Source organism: Alexandromys fortis, unplaced genomic scaffold (genome assembly GCF_014885135.2).
Source record: "Alexandromys fortis isolate MF-2015 unplaced genomic scaffold, M_Fortis_MF-2015_v1.1 scaffold_292, whole genome shotgun sequence".
Taxonomy (NCBI): domain Eukaryota; kingdom Metazoa; phylum Chordata; class Mammalia; order Rodentia; family Cricetidae; genus Alexandromys; species Alexandromys fortis.
The window spans coordinates 1093952-1116254 of NW_026068162.1; the positions used below are offsets into that span (position 1 = coordinate 1093952).

The 22303-nt window shown below is 47.2% G+C and overlaps 2 protein-coding genes across 4 annotated transcripts; one reads left to right on the forward strand and one right to left on the reverse strand.

The window, feature by feature from the left end:
* Positions 1 to 1099: 1099 nt before the first annotated feature.
* Gstm3 (glutathione S-transferase mu 3) lies at positions 1100 to 4216 on the forward strand. 3 transcript variants are annotated; one of them, XM_050127828.1, is made up of 9 exons: positions 1100 to 1255; positions 1600 to 1675; positions 1959 to 2023; positions 2602 to 2683; positions 2773 to 2873; positions 3426 to 3521; positions 3611 to 3721; positions 3945 to 4052; positions 4119 to 4216. In XM_050127828.1, exons 1-8 carry the CDS (start codon positions 1208 to 1210, stop codon positions 4041 to 4043), a joined length of 678 nt encoding a protein of 225 aa, XP_049983785.1. In that variant the 5' UTR covers positions 1100 to 1207; the 3' UTR covers positions 4044 to 4052; positions 4119 to 4216. The 3 variants fall into 3 exon arrangements, with proteins under 3 accessions (XP_049983785.1, XP_049983786.1, XP_049983784.1); XM_050127829.1 differs by having other exon boundaries at positions 4125 to 4216; XM_050127827.1 differs by having other exon boundaries at positions 3945 to 4216.
* An 11452-nt stretch (positions 4217 to 15668) lies between these two features.
* LOC126491870 (glutathione S-transferase Mu 2-like) lies at positions 15669 to 21298 on the reverse strand. The gene is made up of 8 exons (XM_050127801.1): positions 21138 to 21298; positions 20802 to 20877; positions 20339 to 20403; positions 19975 to 20056; positions 19781 to 19881; positions 18787 to 18882; positions 18595 to 18705; positions 15669 to 16826 (listed from the first exon to the last, which is right to left on the reverse strand). The coding sequence occupies exons 1-8, from the start codon at positions 21171 to 21173 to the stop codon at positions 16737 to 16739; spliced, it is 657 nt and encodes a 218-aa protein (XP_049983758.1). The 5' UTR covers positions 21174 to 21298; the 3' UTR covers positions 15669 to 16736.
* Between the last annotated feature and the right edge of the window lie 1005 nt (positions 21299 to 22303).

A 22303-nucleotide genomic window follows, 5' to 3' on the forward strand; every position in this document is an offset into this window, starting at 1 on the left:
AAGGGCAAACTTGATCAGAAAAGTTAAGGTCTTAAAATGGAAGGAGATACTAACCCATCGGCCTTGGCTTCTCAGAGCTAAAAACCAGGGAAAACCTAGTGTTCCCCTGACTTCATATTAAAGATGATGGCAAGATAAGAGGTTATACAACTAGCCGAGCACAGTGGAACCAGTAAAAGTATTAGACCATCCTCAATCAGAATCCTGGATCACCAGGGGAATTTGATGGCTTACCCATCTTCTCTAGGCCTCCACTCCTTTTTCCAGAAAATAGGCAGAACACGCCTGCACACAGCCTGAATTGGACGATATTAAGTACAAGCGAAACACCCAGACCATTGCCTGGCACGCTGGGATGTTCTATACGCGGGGATGTGATTTAGTCTACTGCTTCAGGTTAGTTTGTCAATGGCTTTTGTGTCCTTGGGGGGATTATACAGTTGCCTGTCTCTATGCCGATTTCTTCTTCTTCTTTTTTTTTTTTTTTTTTTTAGTACAACATCTTTTTACAAAGTCTGAAGCTTGATTCAGCTAAACTATGGAAAAGCACGATTTCCCACCACCCAGGCTCAAGGAGTAAATGTTGGGAGCCCTGGATAGCTGTGCTGTGGAAGGTGAGCAGAACAACTCTGGACTCCCCTAAATTTCTCCTCCACAATAGCCCACAAATCCTCTTGCCTGCCCAGAACTGACAGAGCCACTGTGTATCTTGGGTAGAGGATAGATAGTTCTACCCCCAAAGAACTTTAGGTATTGCCTTATACCCAAATCATTTCCTACCTAACAGTTTTATGTGTCTACGTGATTTATTAGTTCTTGTTGTGTTTACCTTCTTAGCCCTTCACATGTCCCTCCAAAAGAGCCAAAGACAGCGGTCCCCTTGTGCTCAGAATTCCGACTCCCGCTGACCAATGCCAGCTCATTATGCGGCATGACTCTCACGCTCCCCGGGTAACTAGGGTCCAGGTCCCCACTGCCGGGGTGTGGACGCATCAGCAGCCGGGGAGGAAGTTCGCAACACAAGCTTTCAGGCGCCGCAGCTGCGCGTGCGCGCCCGTGGCCCCCGCGACCACGCGAAAGGCGGGTGGAGCACGGGGCGAGGAAGGAGGAGCCAGTCCGACCACAGTGGCCCCGCCCACAGCGTCCAGTATAAAGTTGGGCGCCCACAAGCCTTCGCAAATCCTCGCAGGGGCTCAGATCTTTCAACATGTCGACTAAATCGTCTATGGTTCTGGGTTACTGGGATATCCGCGGGGTGAGTGGCTCCTCGCCAGCCCAGCTGCTGGGACAGAGATGCAGGCGGTGTCGGTGGGCTGCACCCAGTGCGGAGGGGGCCTCCCAGCTGCGACCCTGAGCTGCCCTCCGAGGCCTGCCTCCGGCCAGCCTGTGGGGTCCCCAGGCCCGTGGGGAAAGGAAGAGACCGAACATTTCGGTTCCAGAGCGAAGGGGCTGCTTAACGACAACTTCCTCCACGACACGATACAGGGACTTGGCAGCGTTGGGCTGGGGACGTTGACGGGCAGGGGTTGGGAGCGAGTGGCAACCGCGCAGGCGCGCTGACCGGGGTCCTTCTCCATCCCCCCCCCTTCCCCCCTTTAGCTGGCTCATGCCATCCGCTTGCTCCTGGAGTATACTGATACCAGCTATGAGGAGAAACGGTACACGTGTGGGGAAGGTAATGTCTGTGGGTGCCGGTGGCCACCCTGGCCCCCCAGTTGTCTTTCACCCAGGGAGGAACACTACACCGAGGTTGTATGGGTCCCCTGCTCCAGTCAACTGGGAACTGTGTCAAGAGAAGCTCAGTCATGGGATTTCCTCTTGCTGTCCAATCAAATCTTAATACGTAGGCTGTAGAAACCCAAGCGTTAGGTTTTGGGGATTGGGAACTTGAGGTATCAGGACTAAGTCATTTCTCGGCTTGGCTGGTAAGGGAGTCGGGTTCCACTTTTCTCTTACAGCTCCTGACTATGATAGGAGCCAATGGCTGGACGTGAAATTCAAGCTAGATCTGGATTTTCCTAACGTAGGTGGCTTTGGAGGAGTGGGCAGAAGGGAAGGCCACCTGCCTATCAGTCTTTTACTTCGTCTCTGGTTTGGGAGAATCTAGAATAGAGGCTCTTCATATGGAGAGAATGGATAGAATTCAAAGGCCATTGAACAGGGGGAGAACAACATTTTAACTCCCACTAACGACTATCAAACACTAACATTTTTCTTTCTCAAAAAGACAGGCTATAAGAGACATTAATTACTTAGCCCAGGGGTGTGACTTTGTCACTGATAGAAATCTCCTCGATCTGTCCCAGTATCTTCTTAAGTGTCATGGTTGTTAAATGTTCTTTAATGTATCCATAAACACACTACTCTTAGTTTTACTTTAAAATATAAAATATTTACAATTTGCTTATAAAAAGTATTCCGAGAAAGTCGACACGCCACGCATACATTCTCACTGACACACAGAATCCGGCGCGCTTGTCTAGAATCAGCTGGGGACCGAGTGCTAGCTATTTTCTTTCTCCGAGCTTCTGTTATCTCGTGTTTACTGCCTTGCAAGTCTCTGTTCCAGAAGAGTGGAACTATGTCCCGGTTTCCTTCCAGCTGCCCTACCTTATGGACGGGAAGAACAAGATAACCCAGAGTAACGCCATCTTGCGGTACATCGCGCGCAAGCACAACATGTGTGAGTGGCCCGGCGCTGATGTGAGAGGGCCCAGGCCGAGGCCCGAGGTGGGTAATCCAGAGGGTAACTTGTTGCCGTCTGACCTACAGGTGGGGACACTGAAGAAGAGAAGATAAGAGTGGACATCATGGAGAACCAGATAATGGACTTCCGCATGCAGCTGGTTCGGCTCTGCTACAATTCTGACCACGTGAGTTGCGTTACCGGGAATCAGCCGCGTTGGGTCTCAGGCAAACGTGCTAAGAACTGGCTCGGCTCCCTTCTGTGGTCGCCATCTTTTCATTGACCCAATCTGTAAGGATTGGAAACAGGTTTTATTTTTTTTGGTTTGTTTTGTTTTGTTGTGTAATTCCAGCATTAGTGTCTCTTCCTTTCCAAAGCCAGCTCCCTGTCCTGCCTCCTCCAAGTAAAGGCGGAAAGAAGCTCTGCCTAGAGAAAGGTCCGCTGTGTCCATCACTGGGCCAGGCCCTGACTACAGCTGTCAGCTATTTGTGCGCGCGCGTGCGTGCGTGCGTGCATGGGTGGGTGGGAGAGAGAGGAGAGGAGAGGAGAGGAGAGGAGAGGAGAGGAGAGGAGAGGAGAGGAGAGGAGAGGAGAGAGAGAGAGAGAGAGAGAGAGAGAGAGAGAACAATGTGTGCAGAGTCCAAAGACAGCATTAATGTGGACCTGGGAATCAAACTCTGGTCACCCCCGTCGAACCATCGTATCCATCCAAGAAGAGCATTGTTCTTTCCCCTCCTAGGAAAACCTGAAGCCTCAGTACTTGGAGCAGCTCCCTGCACAGCTGAAGCAATTCTCCTTGTTCCTGGGGAAGTTCTCATGGTTTGCAGGGGAAAAGGTAGGAAGGGGACACAGGAGAGGAGCCCGCCTGTCTCTGCAGGTCCTGGTTCATTCCTCAGGCCTGACATCTCATTGTCCTCCTTCTAGCTTACCTTTGTGGACTTCCTCACCTATGATGTCCTGGACCAGAACCGGATGTTTGAGCCCAAGTGCCTGGATGAGTTCCCAAATCTGAAGGCTTTCATGTGCCGTTTTGAGGTGATTTCCATGTCCCTTTCTCACAGAAAAAGCACAGGCTCCCTACACCCTGCAGGCCCCATTGTACTTCTGCCTAAAGGAGTCAGTAGGTGCCTCTGGGTTGCTAAGCAACAGCTGAAAGAACTAGGTGAAGGCAGGCAGCATGTGAATGCCACTGTTTCTCGGTGTGGGTCTGCCAGGCGGGACTGGAGTCCTAATGAGGCCTGGTATGCTGTTCCTTCAGGCTTTGGAGAAAATTGCTGCATTGCTACAGTGTGACCGCGTCTTCAAGATTCCAATCAACAACAAAATGGCCAAGTGGGGCAACAAATGCTTGTGCTGAGCCAGGGACGCTGCTGCTGCTGCTGCTGCTGCTGCTGCTGCTGCTGCTGCTGCTGCTGCTGCTGCTGCTGCTGCTGCTGCTGCTGCTGCTGCTGCTGCTGCTGCTCGCTTGGCCGTTCCATCCCGAGGGCGTTCTGTCTCTTCTGCTCTTTCTAATAAACAGCAGTTACATTAGCTGGTGTCTGGGCGGATTTCTTGTAGGGATAAAGACCAAAGGAGGAGCGGTGAGGGGATGATAAGAATGAATCCACGCATAAGATGTTGACATTCCCTTACTTCCCAGCTGAGTTCAAGAGCAAGATGTTTTCCCCCAAGCCAGAGTGGACACTGGAAATAGAGGCCTTGCCCCGTGTCAGGTGGAAACTGCTTTAAACAGACATGGAGCCCTTATGGAGCCAGGAAGATAAACAAGTAAAAGTGTGTGGTGCTGATAGACTCAACGAAACTGGAACTCACAAACTGCCTATGTTGGGCACCGGAGAGCGTTCAATGTGATAAAGGTGGCATTTTAACTGTGGGCTTGTCAGTAGAATTGGAACAGTCAGTTACTAGTTAAAAATTAGCCCTAAACCTCATGCTAGGTGATGGACAGCTGGTGAACCTGAGGATTGATACAGGCACCTGAGAAATAATCCACCAGTCTCAAATTCAAATTCTATCCCGCGGCCCAGCTGTTCTTCCCCTATGAGCTCACTGAAAACATGTATACCCTAAGAGGTAAATTGTATCATAAAGGAACAAGTAGATGCCACATAAATGCCCAGCAGTGCTAGGGAATAACGTATGGCATAAGGAGAATGAAAGGTGTTTACTCACTGCAAGGCAGAAAGCAAGGAAATAAAAAAATTCGCCTTCCATCTTCTAGTATAAATTCTAAGGAGACATAAGAAAGCATACAACACACTTCATCCACAGATGATTATGAATTCCAGATATTCAGATTATGAATAAATCATATCTATTTTTTTCCGGGCATTATATTGATGATCATTTATATGGTCCAAAAAGCAGTGAGTACCTCCAAAGGAAGAGAGGTGGATCTCCAGTCCCCAGTCAGTCTTGAACTCTTAATTCTAACAGTCCAAGAAAATAATGCTGTACCAACGGCTCCCTTTTGGTTGGTTCTAGTGAAGATAGCTTACCATCTCAGAAAGACAGAGGGGTGCAAATACTGAAAATTAGTTATGAGTTTCTATGAGCCACCTCAATAGGTAAAAAGGCCTTATCAATGCCTTCGGTTTGGTGGAGCAGTTCCCCGAAAGTCTTAGGGAGGTTGTCTGGCTTTGTTGTTGAAGCTTTAGCCTCCAGCTAAAAGCATTTCCCAATCAAATGGAAACCAGCTTAGGTGATTAAAAGACAATTCATGGTAGAGCTGCTTCCTGTTGCAGTGGGCGGAGCAGAGACACTGATACCCTAGGTCTAGATCTACCTGGAAAGCCAGCTTAAGAGGGCTTATGAGAACACCTGGCCTCTCTATGGAAATTACACATTCCTGTTTCTCCACTGCAGGATAGATCCCTTAAATGACCATGCTGAGAAAAAATGACTGAGCTGGATGGCGAAGGGGAGGAGAAAGGGTTGGAATGTAGTCTGCTTTTTCTAGTGGGCCAACAGCCCCCATCACTTTGCTGCTGGGTTCAACCTCGCTGAACTCCCTGTGGAGCACAGGTTGGACTCTAGCTAACCGCAGCCTGGGTATCCACGTGGACTCTTCCAGGCCCCCACCAGTGGCAGCCTTCTGTGCACAAGTCTTCTCCAATAAGTGAACTGCTACCCAGATTGTTCTGAGCATTAAGTCAGTATTCCTAGAACACTGGGAGATTAATATTATAAAATACAGACTTACAAATCTAAACTCCATGAAGCACCATGTTTTCTTTCTTTTTTCTTTTCTTTTCTTTTTTTCTTTCTTTTTTTTTTTGCTTCTGACATATCCGGTTGTCCTTCACTTTCTCTGCAGCTCTGTTGTCTAGCCCAATGCCATTCACCTCCTCCAAGCCTAGAACTGACACCTGTGGAGGCCTGTGGAAGCCACCGCTTCCTCTTGAGAAAGCTCCATGAGCCTCTCAATCCTAAATGTGGACTAGTCACCCACTTTGGCCTGTTAAACACAATAGAAATTCTACATATTTCCCAAGGAGTAACTTGAAGAGCCAGTGCCCAAGTTCCCACATCGGCCCATGCTCTGTGGAGCTCTCCCGGTTCTGCCTGAAGGCAGAACACAGAGTCCCAGGACTGCTTGTTCCTAAAATAAATGCAAGTAATTCAGACAGAAATGCTCAGAGTTCGGACAGAAGTTCAACTTTGCGGAGGTCCATGAGGACAGACAAGCTCCGGGGCCTGGGAATGGGTTATTTGATACCATAGCCTGACTCACTCCCCGCTTATGCCAAAATGAAATGAAATACTTTTGAAAACAGACAAGGATGGGCTTGTAATGTGCCTATGAGATTTTCAATGGGAATAATTATAGGTGACGTGTTACATGAGACTTAAATCCGGAAGAAAAGCTTAAATAGGTGTATGTGTTTGACTCTTAAGTCGATACTGCTGAGTTATTAGAAGGAAATATCTTCAATAAAATAGGAGTAACACAAACAGGGTAATATTATGTTCATAGGGTTGCAAGTTTGAAACAAATTAGAATTATTAGATATATCTATTTTTATTAAGGTATACAATTTCCAATTATGTTACCAAATATTCTCTTTGGTTGTTTCAGATTAGGTCTCTTGTATAGCCAAGTTACCTCAAATCCATGGTGATTCTGCTGCCTCACCCTCTCCAGACTGCAGGTGTCTGGAAACCTGATATGCTTTTCAAATGAGATTGAAATCGCCCCTGCTTCCTTCCTAAAGCACAGTTCACATGAGAGATCTACACATGAGGTTCACATGAGAGATTTATGGGGTATAGGTAATGCAATGGACCCTAAGGCCTCTCAAGTGGATCACACTTTGGGGGAGACTGTGGGACTATCTCACAATGTAACTTGTTCCAGAAAAGCCTGTTCTGTTTTGAAGTGTAATAATAGCAATCTGCGGCTCAGCTGGTAAAGTAATTGCATGCAAGCGTGAGGACCTGGGTTCAAATCCCCAGCACCCATGGAAACACCCCCCCCACACACACACACACACACTCAGCAGGACACTGTGGGGCACAGAGACAGGTAAGTCCCTGGAGCTTGCTGCCAGCCAGTCTAGACAGTTAGTATGTTTCAAGTTCAGAGAGATTCCCCTCTCTCAAAAAATAAGGTGGAAAGCACTAGGGTGTCAGGCACCCATCCCCCACCAGACCTCAGGGTGGCGTTTCTACCCTCAAGATAGGTTCTGTCTGGCTCCTCAGCCACGAAGAAAGTAGCCAGGAGCTATTGACAGTTATATCAGGTCAGCTGGTGGGTATAAAAGACTGTTTCCAGAAAGCTACTAAGAGCCTCAGGCTTTTCAGAGCAAGGTGGGTTCTGAGCTTTCCAATTATACAGATCCTTGGTTGCAAAGGTGACATTAACCGTGAACGAGTGAGAAAGGGAAACTTTGGGTATTGGGCCCACCAGGGGTGCCTCTGCCCAGGATAGGCGCCTCCAGAAGACCCCACAGCCAGAGCCATTCCAATGTGTGAGGGGGTAGAACAGATTACACCCCCCAGAAGTGGCTACTCCCCCTCCCTGGGCAGAGCTGCCTACTAGAGCAGTCGCTGAAGAGAGCAGGGGAAAATAAAAGGTAAAAATGGGTTTGTTTGTTGTTTTTTTTTTAAACTTTTTTTTAATTTATTTATTTATTATGTATGCAACATTCTGCTTCACACACACCAGAAGAGGGCACCAGATCTCATTACAGATGGTTGTGAGCCATCATGTGGTTGCTGGGAATTGAACTCATGACCTCTGGAAGAGCAGTCAGTGCTCTTAACCTCTGAGCCATCTCTCCAGCCCCTGTTTGTTTGTTTTTTTTTAACCTTGTTCCAGATCTTAAAATTAAGGCACTTAGCTTCTCCCCCTTCAGTATGGAACTGGCTGTTGATCTATTATAAATGTCCTTATTATTTTGAGGTGCATTTTTTTCTGTACCTAATTTGTTGAGCGTTTTCAATCCCAAAGGAATGTTAAATTTTTTAAAATTCTTTTTCTGCATCTATTGCAATGATCACCTCGATTTTTCATTCTCTTGGTGTGTTCTAGCCTATGCATTCACTTGCATTCGTTGATCCATGCCTGCACCCCTCGGACAGATCCCACTTGCTCCAGGAGAATAATCTTTTGAACATGCAGTTGGATTCAGCTTGTATTTTGTTGAGGTCCTCCAGAGTCCCTTCCTGCTACATTCTGAAGATTTTCATCTACATCATCTTGTTCAGGCCCTGCATAGGAAACCAGGGCTGCGTCCATAGGTAGCCGCGGCTGCTGTGGGCTCTTCCCTGGAGGCTTGACGGGGAAAGGGTTTGATGCAGATGTCCCATCTACGGCTGACCACTCGTGGTTGCGTAGTCTCAGTGCTTTGACCATCATCCGTCTCTCCATTTGCCTCTACTCACTACACAAAGAAGCTTTTCTGGCTAAGGTTAGGAGCAGCACAAACCTATGGGTATAAATCCAGATATTTAGAAGCAGTTTGACAACATGACCACTTAGAAAACCCACATCAGTAAATCTTCCTGCAGGGCCTGTCACTTCCCTAGCAGTGTATTTTGACCATGTTGCACCTGGCATTGATTCCCTTCTGTGGAGCAGGCTCAGATCCGATAGAGTGTTACCCCACAAACAATCTTGCCAACTATTGTATCCATGAGCACGTCTTCTCTGGCAGGTAGGTATTATAGCATGCACGATCCAGACAAGACAGTTGCTGCCTTTTTCCCTCCGTCTTTATAGCACCTCCCCTCACTATGATGTCTAGCTAGCCAGGAGAGTTTGTGCTCAGGTCACGACTGCTTCCTCTGTGCACTAAAACCAACACCTGTGGAATTTGCAGCATAGGGTCTTACAGTCTAGTGAAGGAAAGCAACCAAGAGCAACAGCAATAGTTTGTATTGTTTGGAGTGCCTGTAGGTCTCCCTACCAATAACTCAGAAAGAAGTAACATGGACTTCATTCAATAACCCTTGTCTTCTAGAAACTTCACTATCCAAGCATATGGGGTACTTCTTTTAAACTTCTCTTCTTAAAAAAAAATAATAACTACCTAACAAACTAGCAGAGTTTCAGAACACCTTTTCACAATACTTAGTTTTAGTTGCCCATCCTCATGTTTCCATACTATGTAAACCTTTAGGTTTTTTAATTTGGGCTCTAGGGGGTTAGATCCAAGCCCTCATGTTTGTTTGTAAGACAAATATTTCACTGACGGAACCATCTCCCCAGCACTAGTTTCTTGTTGGGAGCCTTGTGGCCTAGTTTTGGAGCAGTTTATGAGTTATGAGTGCTTGTTCAACGGGTCTCCAGATGAGGCAAAAGCCCACAGGGACAGTCTCACTCAGCGAGGACCAGTGGACGTCCGGGCAGTGCACACCACTGCTGGGACCACATGGCCTGCACACTCTCTTCTCTCTCATAACACGGATGATTCTCTTGGCAGCTTTTAGTGCCACTTTGTCACACATGGGAAAGATGTGCTCATTCCCAGAAACCCTGTGTTTTCTCAAACGTTTTCCCCTAAAATTCTTTGTGAGCTGAAGCTTCTCAGGTTTCCTGTCTGAGGATGCCAGACTCCGGGAGAGGTTCTGATTCAGAGCTGACAGGATTGGCGGCAGATCACCTTTGTTTCTGTAAATAGATTTGAACAAGATTGTTGTTCTTGAGGTGTGCCTATGTCAATCACCTTTTAGTTTTGCAAAGACAGGATGTACCTGGTTCGATATTTGGCCAAGGTAGCAAAATGATAAGGGTTTTTGTTTGTTTGTTTGTTTGTTTAAAGATATTTTGCTGTAAAAGTTGGGAAAAATCATATTTGACATATTTGTTTTTGCAGGAGGTTAACATTAGAGGATGGGAAAAACTTGTTTGTTAGTATGAAAAAACATGCTTGTTTCTGGTGTATAGATAAAGAAAGTGAATCTATTTGGGGCTGGCCACTCGTGTGAAACTCATCTGGTGGTTGGACACTTCATTTCTTCACGCTGTTGCCCCTTCCCCATCTCCAGACCTGAGTCCAGACTGCAGCAGGACCGCAGCAGTTTCTCTGTCGTTTACCTGGAGAATTTTATTCATACGGTTAAGATAATTATACACAGATAAACAGCTGAGAAGATAGTTTCCTGGGTAAGACTGCTTTCTCTGCAAGCATGAAGACTTGAGTTTTAATATCTAGCATCAAGATAAAAGCTATGCATGGATCCACGTGCCTGTCAGCCAGTGATGAGGTATAAGGTGGGAAGACCCCTGGAGATTCATGTACCTGTCACCCCAGTGATGAGGTGTAAGGGAGGGCAGACCCCTGGAGATTCATGTACCTGTCACCCCAGTGATGCGGTGTAAGGGTGGGCTGGAGATTGCTGTCCAGTTAGCCTAAATGGAGCTGTGAGCCTCAGGTTCAGTGAGAGACCCTGTCTTGAGGAAATGCGGCAGAGAGAGATGGAAGAAGGTACCCAATGTTCTCCTCTAGCTTCTGCTGTGTGTGTATGTATGGGGGCATGCGTGTGCGCACGTGTGTGCGTGCGTGCATACATACCATGCACACAAATAAATAAATAAAGTCTTACCATAGCAATTTTTAAAATTTTATTTCTATTTTCATTGTAGTTCTCATCTCTCTCTCTCTCTCTCTCTCTCTCTCTCTCTCTCTCTCTCTCTCTCTCTCTCTCTCTCTCACACACACACACACACACACACACACACTTCCTTTGTAGTTAACTGATTTACTTTAGTATTGTGCTTTGATTCTTTGAATATTCTTTTGAGTTTGTCTATTGTGGATTTTTGCCTGTGACTACCATGAGGCTTACAAAACCACCTTTAAAAAATTATAGCTGTTTTGAAATGATACCAACATAGCATGATCATAAAGACAAGGAAAGAGACCTCAAAAGGAAATGGAGGATTTTTATAAGTTAGACACTTGCATTCCATTTATTTACACTTTGAGTTTTTGATGTCTCATTCTGCATCTTTTTATATTTCTCATGTTTTAACATAGGGTTGTAATCTAATTATTATTGTCTTGCTTTTTTACATTTCATATTAAAGATATACTAGATATTTCATATGAAGATATACCAGATTTATGGTCAATTTGTATAGTTATTCTTTTTTAATTGGTTGTTGTTGTTGAAGATTTATTTTTATTTCATGTGCATGAGTGCATATATGTGTGTGTACCATGTACATGCCTGATGCCCACAGAATCCAAACTAGGTCATCAGATCCTCTGAAAATGAGTCACAGGCAGTTGTGAGCAGCCATGTGGGTGCTGGGAACTGAATCCAAGTCCTGTGTAAGAGTAACAAGCGTGTTTAACCACTGAGCCATCTCTCTAATCACCTTGTAGTTCTTATTACCAGTGAGGGGGTTTTGTTAGTTCGTTTTTATCTATGTCTTAGTCAGAGTGACTATAGCTGTGATGAAACACGTTGACCAAAAGCAACCTGGGGGGGGGGAGAGTTTATTCCACTCACAATTCCATATAACAGTTCATCATCAAAAGCAGTGAGCTCAGGAACTCAAGCAGGGAAGGAACCTGGAGGCAGGAGCTGATGCAGAGGTTATGAAGGGGGCTGCTCACCTGCGTACTCCTCATGGCTTGCTCAGCCTACTTTCTTATACAACCCAGGACCACCAGCGCAGGGATGGCACCACACACAATGGGCTGGGTTCTCCCACATCAATCACTAATTAAGAAAATGACCTTCAGGCTTGTCTGTAGCCCAATCTTGTGGAGGCATTTTTCTCAATGAGGCTCCCTTCTCTCAGATGACGCTAGCTTGTGTCAAGTTAACATAAAACTAGCCAGCACAATCGCCTAGTGTTTTCTTTTTGCTCATAAACATGTCTTCCTTTTAATTTAGAGAACTCCCTTTGTTATTTCTGCTTAGACAAGTCTGGTCAAATATGAGGGATGTATTCTCTCAGGTTTGCTTCTCTGGAAACAAGGCTCAAATAGAGGGTGAATGAGTCTGTTTTCTTCTACCGTGTGGGACCTGGGGGACCTAACTCAGGTTGTCAGTTTCAGCACCAAGCAGGAGCTATCTCGGTGGCTCCAACAGGTGCTCTCTGACCTTCTCTTACTGGGAATGTGCGTTCTGCTTCAGGTCTGGAAAACTTTATACCACTGTCTCTTTCGATAAAATTTCTAAACCTTTGCAATTGTTAAGCCCTTCTTGAAACACAACAATTCAAGTACTCCTGTAATGTTATCCCAAAGACCCCATACATGTTTTCTCGTCCTTGTCCTCTTAAGCTCACTAATACTTTCTTCTCTTTGTTCTGTTCTAATATCAATGCCTTTTGCTGCATGTAAAAATTGACTCTTTTTTTAAGCTCAAAGATTACCTTTGAGCCGAGCGGTGGTGGCGCAAGCCTTTAATCCCAGCACTCGGGAGGCAGAGGCAGGCGCATCTCTGTGAGTTCGAGGCCAGCCAGGTCTAGAAGAGCTAGTTCTAGGACAGGAAACAAAAAGCTACAGAGAAACCCTGTCTTGAAAATAAAAAAAAAAAAATACCTTTGTAGAATTTATTGCTTCCATTTTTGTTAAATTTCTCTTTTAGAGTATCATTTCTCTTTGTTCTTTTTTTTAGATTTATTTATTATGTATACAGCATTTTGCCTGCATGTTTGTCTGCACACCAGAAGAGAGCACCAGATTTTATCATAGATGGTTGTGAGCCACCATGTGGTTGCTGGGAATTGAACTCAGGACCTCTGGAAGAGCAGACAGTGCTCTTAACCTCTGAGCCATCTCTCCAGCCCCCTCTTTGTTCTCTTTAAGCTCATTTTGTGACCTTAAAGTAGCTGTTTTACATTTCCCATCCAAAAGTTACCTTATACTAGTTCCTATATGGTTGGTTTCTAGACCCTTCCTTGAATGTTTCGTGGAGTCATGGCTTCCTAAAGTTCTTGATGCTTACTGCTCTGTGGCAGCCTCTGGACGCTAAAGGGTTTATGTATTTACTCTAGAGTTTGAACCTGGCTTTGTTTGCATCAGTTTTTCCAGAAATTCTAAGCAGGCTGTTTCTCCCCAGCCCACTCAGAGCCGTTAGACACTCCCGTTATTTCCGCAATAAACGGTAACAAAGTTCAGGGTTTTTTATGAGGTCACCACTGAAGTGTTGTTGTTTGTAGACCACTGGAGGAAGATCAAAGTTTAGGTTGTCCCCAGATCTGTAGTTTACGTGTTCAGCATGAGTTAAAGTAGTGCCTGGAATGAACAGTCCTTCCCCGTGAGCATCTTTCTGGGGCCAGGGTCCACCCAGATGCCTCCCTCGTTCAGAGCCACCTGCCTATAGTCAGACACTAAGATTCTGCATGGGTCTGGGTAGAATCGCCACAGATGGTCTAGACTCTGGCTCATATACCATATGCCACCACCAAAGCCACGGTGCTGTGTCAATGTGAGCTCACAGCCTGCTGAGACCTGGCTGAACACAACCCTGGGAAAGCACACAGGTCTGCACGACTATGGACTGACTATTGCTGAAGTCAGCTAATGGCTAAAGATCCCCACAGCCACAGATGATGCTGGCCAGGATAGAAGTCCAAAGAGTGATGCCCGACACCAAGGCTGTTCCAGAAATCCTATCCATGAACTCTATCCTGAAATGGGGGACAGTAGGACCTGTTCAATGCTAGGTTTCTCCAGCCTGGCACTGCGTTCCAAGATGAAGTCCTATGCTTCCTATCTCATTCCAGCCCTACAGACTGGAGTCTTGCTCCATGTCATAGAGTAGGGGTAATGCGGGTGAAGACAAGTCCCTTGACCTCCAAGGGTGACATTGAACTGGTCCACACCACAGTCTAACCTGATCAGTGATCTGCACACTCTTAGGGAAGGGGTTGCCCTAGGGCCTCTCTGAGACCTGAGACTACCAATGACACAGATCCAGACTACCTAATCCACCAGCTCACAGATTTCTGTTGGGAGCCAGAGTAGACACAGAAAAATCTGTCTGGGAGCTATGGCCTTGGCTAGGGGCCTACAGCTTTTGCCTACTGCTAGGGCTCATCAGAACAGGTCCAACACAGAGCTCTAAGTCAAAGTCATATAGAATTTCATGTGTCCTGCTCCTCAGAGAATGGAGCAGAGCATTGCTTCCCTTTCTGCTCTAGTTGAAGGATCGTGGCAAAGGCGGTCCCTTTGAACTCCAGCTAATACGGTTCCAGTGGCTCAGTCTGCAGATACTGACCTTGGGGCAGGGTAGGCGAGTCAGCTGAGGAAAGGCAGGCAGTGACAACCCTATCCTTCCTACCTTTTTCAATACGTCTTTCCTTTTTCCATATAATAAAACCAGTCACTATGACATCACTTGACTCTGGTTTCTTTGGGGGGGGGGGTTGGTTTGTTTGTTGTTGTTTGGCAGGGACTGGGAGTGAGGAGGCTGAAAAGGTCTTGTTATATAGTTTAGGCTGGCTTGGAACTTAGGCTCTTCCTGCCTCAGCTTCCCAAGTGTTGAGATTATAGATATAGCCATGGCTCACCTGGCTTTCTTAGCCAGAAAGATGGCTGCTGGGGAGTCATAATAGGCAGGAGTCACACTAGGCAGGAGTCACACTAGCCAGAAGTCACACTAGGCAGGAGTCACACTAGGCAGGCCCCTTATTTTACATTCTTCTACTTTTAATTTTTTGAGGAACCATCGTTATATATACCCACCAATGATGGGAAAGGCATTAATGCCCCCGACCCTCACCAAATATTTTAATTTTTGAATTTTCATAGTAGCCATCCTAATGTACATGAAGTAGAACCTCATTACCGTTTAGCTGTCCCTTTCTCTAATAATGAGCAAGTCGTGATTTTCTGAGTGCTTCCTGGCATTTGAATATCTTCTTTTTATTTAATTAATTTTTTCACATTTACTTTACATACCAACCACAGTTTTCCCTCCCTCCTTTCCTTCCCATCCATCCCCCCCACCTCCCATTTACCCCCTTCTCCATCAATTCCTCCTCCATCTCAGTTCAGAGCGGGGAGGCCTCCCATGGGCTTGAATAAAGCATGCCACATCAAGTTGAAACAGGACCAAGTTCCTGCGTCAAGGTGGGGTGAGATAATTCAGCATAGGAGACAGGTTCCCGAAAGCCAGCTAATCACCAGGGACAGGTCCTGATCTCACTGCTAGGAGCCCTACAAACAGACCAAGCTACAAAACTGCCACACACATGCGAGGGCCTAGGTCGGTCCCATGCAGGCTCCCTGACTGTTGGTTCAGAGTTGCAGTCTGGATTAATATTGTATTCTTTTTACTTAACTTTTATTATACCGTCACTCCTAACTTCCATTGCATTTTTCCATTTTATTTTATTTTTTTGAAACTTGTAGTTCGAATCTACCTTTTGCATGCTAAGTAAATGTTCTACTACTGCCTTATACCCTAATCCTGTTTCCTTTTTAAATTTCATTTATCTCTAAAGTATAATAGACCCTTAGCCTAATTAATTTTGATCTTACAAGTTTCACAAATTTCGAGCATTTACTAGCTGTTTTTTTTATTATTTATCTATTTATTTATTTATTTTTGATACAAGAGACCAAATCACTCTATGCAGCCCAACCAGCTTAAAATTCACTAGGTAGACAAAACTGTCCTTAAACTCACACAGATTCCCCTGCCTCTGTCATTGTGAATTCTAGGACTGAAGGTGTGTGTGCACCCCCTTAGTTGGAGAGTTCCATATTAAGAACTCATTTATTTCACAATAACCCTCACAAGTTGCCGGCAGGCCCTAGTTCCTTATGGTAGCAGGTAACTGCTGGCAGCTGGCACGTGAACAATGCCCAGAAGGGACCTCCTCCAGAGCTCCTCTCTACCAAGGTCAGAATCCATGGTCTAGCAGTTGCCATGGGAACCTGTTCAGCAGATTCTTCTCCAATGAATCCAGCTCCTTTGTGGATGATCTGGTACAAAATACCCCTGACGTGGCTGCTCATACACTGCGGCACTGGGGCCCAGCAAGCTGGGCTGCCTCATCTCAGACCGCGCTCTTCCATGGGCGGCTGGGAGGCCTCTTAAATTCTGGGATGGGGAGAGACTCTGGTTCAGACTGTAAGGGCCGAATGTGGAAACCTCGTTCTGCACCTCCTCAGGCTAAGAGAAAAATTCCCAGAGTGCCAAGTGCTGCTGGCTGTAGAGCTTGGCACAAGGATTGCTGAGCACAGTGCTGTAGTTTCCCAACTGCAAGAGCAGTGCCGGTGGGCCAGGCTCCCTCACACACATTACTCAAAGAGATGCAAAGTCCAACAGGCCCCACATCTTCCCTTTGATCAACTTAGGATGAAGTTCGGTTAAAAAAAAAAAAAAATAGCCCAGACACAAGCTGCAAACGGTGGGAAACGTTTATGGGGAAACATCCTGAGACTAGGAGGAGAGGTGTCTGGTTTAGGGAAAGCTTCTGGGAGAGATGAAAGGTGTTTCCCACCCCCTCCCATGAGCCCGGAATCTCTCTGCACATTTCTGTGGAGGAGCCGCTGGGAAGGAACCCCAACACAGAAGCAGAAGGACCAGCAAGCACAGTTATAGATCTCTTCCCGGCCTTGGTAGTAAGGGGTTCCTACTTGTTACCCCAAACAGCTATCTTCAAATACATGGGGCCTGCAAGGAAGCGGCTGGACTTCATGTAGGCAGAGATCTTCTTCAGGGCCTGTGCGTGGGAAGGAGAAAGCAAAGCTTAGGCCTGTAGGCCCGCTGAGCTGACCAGCTCCGCCCCAGGAACTCCACGTGGGCCTGAGACCTGGAGCAGAGCAGTCAGCCTCAGCTCTGGAGAAGGACCTCTTTGAATTCCTTTCCAAAATGTCCCACTTCAAGAGGGGCATCGAGTGGAGAAGCAGCACTATCCTGCCGGCTTGGCGACCTCTAGACAGTACACCCTAGGTTTGGAAAAACCACTCAATGACCCTGCAAGATGGGTCCTAACTGACCATTTATCAGGAGGGAACCTGAACTCCAGAGAGGTTAAACAACTTCCTTCTATACACACAGCCCTGTCACGGTCTGCACAGGCCTGGTTTTTTTTTTTTTCCCCCACAGGGAAGATTCTGCCTGCATTTGCACACCAAGGAACGAGCTGCCAGAGAAAAAAAGGAGTTCACAGAGCATGCCAAAGTAGCTTGGAAAAGTGCCCAGATCGCACACAGAAAATCCTGAATGGAAGTATTTCAGATGGAGGGAGGCCCACCAGGGAAAAAGCAAGGCAGGGGTCTGATCCATTCCCAGAGAGAAGACAGTCTAAATTTCTCCACCTGGTACCTGGGCCCAATATTACTATACCCAAATCAAACATATCTCTAGCTCTAATACGGGGGACCGAGTCAAATTTCAGTCACCCTGCACGAATTTTACTGAGAATGAGTTTCCAGATAACTAAGTGCGGAGGAATTCTAAAGCCCAGGACTACCTGTTTACTATGAGCCAAAGCACCAGGCCTGAGGCGGCAGCTTTTAGCTCTCCCTTCCCCCTTTCTCCTCGGTGATGCCAGCTCTTACATAATCCCCAGAGCTATTCAACTTGGACCAGAAACAGAGCTAATGGGAACTAGCTGAGAAAACACATCACTTGATAGAGAGTGGGGGATGAAAACAGATTCCAGGTCTGAAGGGGGGGGGGGGGGGGAGAGAGAGAGAGAGAGAGAGAGAGAGAGAGAGAGAGAGAGAGAGAGAGAGAGAGAGAGAGAAATAAGAAAGAAAGAGAAAGAAAAAAAGAAAGACCAAACTAACACACACAGACACACACACACACACTCACACACACACACAAAGTTAGTGCTTCCAATAAAGTAGATGGGGGGTGTCAAACACAGGGGCCCGGGTGTCACCCTCTTACAAGGGCCCACTTGTCTACTCAATCCAAGCACCTTCTACAGTCTGAGCTTTCCACGTCTCCACAATGGGGAAGGGAGAAGCAAAGTGTTCTGCAGGTCAGCCATGAAGACTCTCTGTGTCGTGAGACTGCACATGAATCTCGCTGTCCCTTGCCTTCTTAAATGCCTAAAGCCAGATGTTTGCACACTTTTGTCACCTTCTACTTCTCAAAAGGGTCCCAGACAGGAAACCCTGGTTGAACAAAGTCCTGAAACTTTTCTTTTCATCACAAGACAAGAAGAGTCGCCAGTGTTGCCCGTAGAAGTCAGGGGCCCACATGGAACAGGCCCCCAAGGCTCAGAGTTGAGACCTTGAGCAAGTGAGTTACCCTCCAGTCTCAGTTCATCTTAGGGGTCTGATAATTCTATCTACCTTGTAGGAATCTTATAGTAATACATTTGATCCTATAACTATCAAGTGTTGAGCACGGAGCCTCACAGAAAACCAGTGCTCAGAAAATGCTAATTACTCTTTTAAATTAAAAGATTAGGAAATCACCCTGGAAAGGGGGAAGGAAAAGACATCTAAGAAAGAGGAGGATCAGGGCATCACCTCAAAGCGGGCCACAAAGTCCTTCAGGTTGGGGAAGGCTTCCAAGCATTTGGGCTCAAACAGTCGTTGCTGGTCAAGAATATCGTAAGCAAGAAAATCCACATAGGTGATCTGCAGGAATTGAGGGTCGGTGAGACAGGATCTGAAGCCTGGGAGGAATGGCAGCTCCTTCCCCCTCTTCCCTCTCTTTACCTTGTCCCCTGCAAACCATGGCCGCTTGCCCAGGAACTCCGAGTAGAACTTCAACTTCTCAGGAAGACCTGCTAAGTACTCTGGCCTCTGTTTCTCCTGAAGTGGGTTGGGGGGTAAAAACCGGTCACCACCCTCCAATACAGGCTCCCTGGCAAAGAGTTTGACTTCACAGGAATGGAGGGGAGAGCATGCACCCCCTCAAGACTGGTTCTGAGTCAGCTTCCTGACTTTCAATGAGCTCATCACTGCTGATCAGAGCCCTCTGGGCGCCAGGTCCCACGTGTTGGAGGATGAGAAGTCAGATGGGAATACTGTCATGACCTGTCCTATCACTTGGTTACCCTGTCCCCTTAAGAGACAAACCCCGCCCACTCCCCCTATCTGTTTCTCTTCTGAAGAGGTGGCTGCTGCCTCCCTCTCTTCTCCCCCCTCTCTTTTTTCTCTCCCCCTCTCCTTCCTCCCCTTTCCTTCCATAACCCACTAAATAAATTCTATACACAAACTCTGCATGGTGTATCTGTGTGTCTCTTACCCGCCAAGGGGACCCGCCTAGGCTTGGGGTCACCCACTGACCAGCGAAGGCCTCTGGCCCACCGTGGTCTCCCACCCACCGCTTTAAAAAGAATAACAAATACAACACTTATGGCCCAAATCAGATCCTGGGGGTCAGACTCAGAGGTGCTTAGGAGATGCCCATACACCTGTCACACTCTGGACTCAGATGGCCAGTGCCATCAAAGAAGCAAAACACTACATGCTCAAATGTTTAAAAACTGAACTTCTAGCTTGTGGAATCCAAGCCATATCCTAGAAGTGGTAGAAACTGACCCACAGTGGCTATTTGGCAAGATTCTGGAGTCGTGAAGGCCACTTGGTTGCTGGGATAAGTAAGGGCTTAGAGAATCAGCACTGCTAGACTCAAATGCTGACCTTGACCAATACAGATGTGAACTTAGGACTTTAACTCCAAACCCTGTCTTCCCCATCCACTCACAAACTCAGGGCTGTAGCAGACCATCGCAAGCTGGAAGCGGGTGTCCATGACCTGGTTCTCCAAAATGTCAATACGAATCCTCTCCTCCTCTGTCTCCCCACCTGCAGCACACATAGCGGAATCTCAGCACACACACACACACACACACACACACACACACACATGCCAGCCAAGCCCAGGGAGATCCCACTCACACAGGTTGTGCTTGCGGGCAAGGTAGCGCAGGATGGCGTTGCTCTGAGTGATCTTGGTCGATCCATCAATTAAGTAGGGCAGCTGGAAAGACAAGCAGGGACAGTCAGGTGGGATATGGGGACCCTGAAATCCTTCTCTGGGTGAGGACAGACATGGGACCTGGCACTCAGTGTGAATGACATGGGAAACCCTCAAAGAACAAAAAACACAAAAAAAAAAAGAAAAGAAAAAAACCAAAAACCAAAAAAAACAACAAGAAAAGGAAAAAGAAAGCAGAAGCTCTGACCCCAAACCCCCTCATCCAGACAAGAAGATGAGGTGAGGACTCCATGCCTTCCCCAAACCTCCCTTCCCTGCACCTACATTGGGAAAGTCCAGGCCCAGCTTGAATTTGTCATTCAGCCACTGGCTTCGGTCAAAGTCGGGAGCTGTAGTGGCAAGAGTTGAAAAAGAAATCACCCTAGTTCCTACCCTCCTATAGGAGTCAGGCAAGCCCCCACCCCACCCCCACCCCCAGGCAGTGAATCTGCAACCTCACACTGAGTGTGTATTCCAAGGTAACAGGAGGGAAGAGTGTCTGGAACTGTGGGCCCTGCAGGCCTAAGGTTTACAAGAAGTTTAGACAAATGCTAATTTACAAATAGAGAAAAAGTCATAGCTCTGCATTTTAAGACCAGACTGCCTTCTCAGGGTTTTTTGAAGATCTAGTTGAACTCTAGTTCTAACTGAAAGAGGCCCGCAGATCTGGGCAACAAGGGGCCAGGCACAGGGACTCCTGAGTGCCACCAATCAGAAGTTGAGCAAGAGACTAAGAGGGTGTCATTACCATTCCCCATGGTGTATCTCTTCTCCTCATAGCTTGAATCCGTGTATTCCAAGAACAGGCGGACGGCGTGGCACAACTAGAAGATTCGGCTGATCAGAGAGGCACACCCCTGACTATGTCTCTATATTTTAATCCTTACCCATGATCTAACAGCCCGCACACACGGTGGGGACGGGGAGAGGGAGAGAGACTAATCTCAAACATCTAGAGCTCTGAGAAGTACAGGCTGTGGAATCCAGCAAGGGGGATTCATTTCCTGGACCCGCTGCCAACTACTCAGCACATTCCCGCAAGCCCGGCGTTCCCATCGCACTCGGCTGTCAGACCCGCTCTCACCCCACGGATATCCCAGTAACCCAGTGTCATGGGCATGGTGCTGGTGCTCTCAGGCTTCAGCGGAGCTGTGTAAACTGTGACTGCACGCTGGTGCGCAAGGTGAGAAGCAGCGGCTCTGGTAATGAGCCCTCTCTTTTTGGTCCCGCCCCCTCTTTCTCCGCCCCGCCCCGCCCCGCCCCGCTCCTGTTAGGTTGGCTCTCGCCAAGGTCTTCTCTCAGCTTCCAACCCTAATCCCAAATCCAACAAGGCGGAGTCAAATCTAAAGTAGCTTCGCGAGTGTGACCTCCTTCCTAAGGTTTGGAGACGACCCCCTAAAGCCCAATGGATGGCTCTGCAGGTCCCGTCCCTGCCTGCGCCCCGCCGCAACCGCTGCCTCCTTCTCTCCCCATCCCTCAAGCTGTCACGCAATGATCTCTCCTTCTGCCCTCTACTCTTATCACTCAACCTGTTGCTAGTTCAAAACCCAGGATAACCCCAACGAAGAGTTTAGTCCTGTCGCTGGAACGGCAGGACTTTGGCCAATTTGAAAAACAAACTTAAAAGGAATGATATCGCTCCTTTCAGTAGGAACAATAAAGTGGACATACCCAAGGACAAAGGGCAGACAGAATATCAAGTGGTTTCGGTGTTTAGTATCTCGGTTGTGTTTGCCACTCTGGACACTGAGGGCACTGCGCATCTGAGAGACGCCCCGCCCCCACTCCGCCGCCTCCACAGCCACAGAAGGCAGTAGACGGCCATTGCTTCACCCATACCACCAAAGTGGCCAACTGGAAGGACCGAGCTCCCAAGTTGGAGTATGCTCCGATGGGAGAACATATGTTCCAAGGGAACAGGCACCTCTCCTGCTTCCAAGGGACTGCAGAATGCTGTGGGGCAGGGCGGGGGGTGGTCCTTGGAGAACTTTGCACAGGACACAGGGAGCCCAAGGCCAGGTTTTCAGTTGTCAGGGTCCCTGACTTACGTGTTAGTCTGGGTGTAAGAGAAAGAAGGCTCAGGTAACATTTCAAGTTCACAACCTTCAAAAGGATAAAGTCCTATCAAGGGCCAGCCTACTTCTTTGAAGGTAAGATTGTGATAATTGAACTTTAGGTGACCTTGTCTGCATTAAAGGAAATGGCAAGACAAAATGAATAACAAAGAAAAATGACCCAGACCTTACAAAT